Source organism: Monopterus albus, unplaced genomic scaffold (genome assembly GCF_001952655.1).
Source record: "Monopterus albus unplaced genomic scaffold, M_albus_1.0 scaffold318.1, whole genome shotgun sequence".
Taxonomy (NCBI): Eukaryota; Metazoa; Chordata; class Actinopteri; order Synbranchiformes; family Synbranchidae; genus Monopterus; species Monopterus albus.
This window is the reverse complement of record NW_018128198.1, coordinates 205,767-209,022: the sequence shown is the minus strand read 5'-3', so window position 1 is coordinate 209,022 and position 3,256 is coordinate 205,767. Positions and strand designations below refer to the sequence as shown.

General features: G+C 42.8%; 1 protein-coding gene across 1 annotated transcript in view; it reads right to left on the bottom strand.

The window, feature by feature from the left end:
• The window catches only part of slc15a2 (solute carrier family 15 member 2), an 18,058-nt gene that overhangs the window by 12,737 nt on the left and 2,065 nt on the right, over window positions 1-3,256 (bottom strand). The window contains 5 exon segments of the mRNA XM_020624006.1: window positions 126-203; window positions 294-384; window positions 1,770-1,869; window positions 2,573-2,665; window positions 2,975-3,116. Of these exon segments, the coding sequence (XP_020479662.1) occupies window positions 126-203; window positions 294-384; window positions 1,770-1,869; window positions 2,573-2,665; window positions 2,975-3,116 (504 nt within the window).

Here is a 3,256-nt window from a genome sequence, read left to right as displayed (position 1 = left end):
CTTGAGACATTTCAGTCAGGACCAAAGCGACGACTGACATCACTATCTGTAGAAACATGCCTGAACGTCTCCTACGCTGTGGATTACATCTATCTGAATGATGTTGCAGATGGAGGGACACTCACCTAAAGCTATGGCCATAAGTATTGCAGGGACCCCAAAGGCCAGAGCATAGCAGTCACCATCAAAACACTTCACATCGCCTGCAGGAGCAAATCCAGCATTAACAGCATCAGTGCAGTCATGTCATTAATACACTGGCCCAGGGTTGTGCATTAAGACTGCGACCATACCTCTCAGTATGGGTGTAATCAAGGTCGACAGGAGGCTGCCAGCATTGATCGACATGTAGAAAATGGAGAAAAACTTCTGCCTCTCGCTCACCTAGAGGGGACCGACAAAATAATCAGCACATACTTTAAGCTTCTTGCCAGAATTTTGGCAGCAAGTTGCTCTTAAGGTTTTAGAACCATTTTGAAGAATCATTATCTAAACACAGTGAATACCCCAAAACTCTAGTGCACTACAATGTTGTGTAACCCATTTTAACCCGTTTTCTACACAAAATTAAAGCTATATTCATTTATTTTTGGCCACTAGAAGGCAGGAACACAGGTTGACAGATACGCAGACAACTTATCACATCTGACTTATAACAGCTTTATATGTCTAAATGCTCTTCCTTCACATTGCATATATGTTTATTAATACATTGTTTTGTTTAAATGCACATATTTTTTCTGGGTGACTTAAAAAAAGCACATTCAGATCCACTGTACCAGAGCCAGGTTTGGTGGGTTTTCAACATACTTGGCGAATAAAGAGGATGCTGCTAACTGTGTATGTTAAACAGTATGGCTCACTGCTTCCAACATACACTCAGGAATATTATTATTCATCATTTTGTCCACCTGACGAGTATAAACCAGCTCTGACACAGTATTTAACACTCTCATAAGCTAGTGGACAAACACTAGCAGCAGCTGCCTGTGCTGGAAATAAGGTTGATGACAGCGATGAGGAGGAATCAAAAGGTAAATGAGCCAGTGTGGCTCTACTGCCACACCAGGCGGCTTCGCTTGAGTTTTGATATCAGGGAGCATTTCCCCCTGGACGTTGCTCTGATCGTGGGGTTTCCTGATCCTGAAGCACTCACTTCACCAAGAATGCTAATTAAATAGCTAGTTTCCTTGTTTTATCATCAAATTGTTTCTTTAGTTTTAACAACCGTTCCATCAGGATGTAAAACTGCAGATTGCGTGCATTAAGCCAGGTCCAGCTGAAAGCTCTAACAGGTTGACTCTGCGCCCCAGAATGAACATTCCCTTAACAGTAAGAAAGTACACAGCTAAAATATTTTACAGCAACCACAGTAAGAGGTAGCTGTCATTAACTAAAGTGTCTTTTATTTTATGGTCGGACCAGAAATAGCAGGGAAGACTTTAAGTAGAGACAACAAGGGAGAACTCCTCCACGTCAGCCTAGATTAATGATTAGAAGTCTGAACTATTTAACCATAGGCAGGCTAATCTCACCACTTTAACGTGAGGGCAGAGCTGGACTCCTGTACTGGAGCCCCAGAGTAACGTTCCTCTGGGGCTCTTCCTGAGGTTTCCTCCATTCTAAGGTTTTTAAGGTGAGGTTTTCCTCATCCAACGCAAGGACAGAGGATGTCGTATGGTGTACAGACTGTAAAGCCCTTTGAGGCACATTTGTGACACGGGGCTATACAAATAAAATCTGACTGTGAAACTAAAAAGGTGCCTTACGTGCTCCTCGTCAAACTGGTCTCCACCGAACGCTGCCACACAGGGTTTGATTCCTCCAGTGCCAAAGGCAATGAGTATCAGACCTGTCATGGAGAGAGCGCTGGAACACGAAACACAAACATACAAAGTGCTGATGCAAGCGGAGATGCATGGTGGGCAGAACACACTCACTGACCACTTTATTAGGTACACCTGTACAATTGTGTGCAATTCAAATGCAACACTTCTGCCTTAACATCTGTGTTCATGAAGCTCAACATGTTTCAGTCTTTGGTGAAATTCAATTCTATGTTTATTATTGAGGCCATAGTCAAAGGTGGTGTCCTACTGGACTACACTTTATTCAGAGGTGTCTCTATATTTTTGTCCATCCCCAGCTACACACATGAGAGGGTCAGAATACAATTGTTCAGCTGTACCTAATAAAGCGGCCACTGAGTGTATATTAATAATAGTTAAGCCACAGACAGAGAATCAACAGACTGAGCATCTTTGGGTTTTGAATGATTCACCGTGGGCTCTGGGAACCTGTGATGGGCATTGTTCATCATTAACTGACTCAAATATTAATGGCCACATTAAGAGATTCATTTAGAATGAAAACAATCAATAGTTAAAGTAGTAAAGTGTTGAACCTCACCCTGATTCCAGATTTCTGAATCACTACCCACGTCTCCAAGTGAAACAAAATGATAATGAGGCTGGAGACTAAAATCACAGTAATGTTAAAGAGCTATTTGTCTTCTGTCTAACCACTGAAATATGATTCTGCATGTTCAGATGGACTCAATCAAAGAACTTACATGTGCACGGTGCTGTCTCCTATAGTGGGAATGGCTCCAACAGATTTGACCACATGGCCGATCACGTAGACAATGGACAGGTAGACGATGGTCCTGTTGGGAGTCAAGAGTGATTATGTAAGTTCACTCATATTATTATACAAGGTGTGTGTGTGTGTGTGTGTGTGGTCAGAGTGATTTGTCTACCTCAGTCAGTGGTGTTACACAGTTTGGACAAAGCTTCCAGGTTAAAGGCCTGATATACTGAATGATGTGTACAAACTGAAATCATGTGCCACCGGTGAATAAGCAACTACACGCATGTTCATTTCTGCACATAAAAATATTTGCACGATACCACTGCATTTTTTTTAGTGAACTAGTTCAACTGACTCTCTAATTCATTTGGGGATGAAGCATCACCTGAACTTTCCAAGCCAGGAGTCGGCGATGAGAGCTCCCAGAATGGGTGTGAAGTAGCAGAGGCCGGAGAAGGCGTGGTAGATGGCGGTGGACAGGTCCTTGTCCCAGTGGAGGTAGGAGACGAAATAGAGCGTCAGCACCGCTGTGAACAGACGCACCAGTATAACCCAGGTCAGGACATGTACAGTAAATATTAATACGTCTGCAACGTGACAACAAAAAGTGACCCATTCTAAAGTGTCTCGTGTTATTTGGAGGACAAGCGTCCAGTGTCTGTTATAG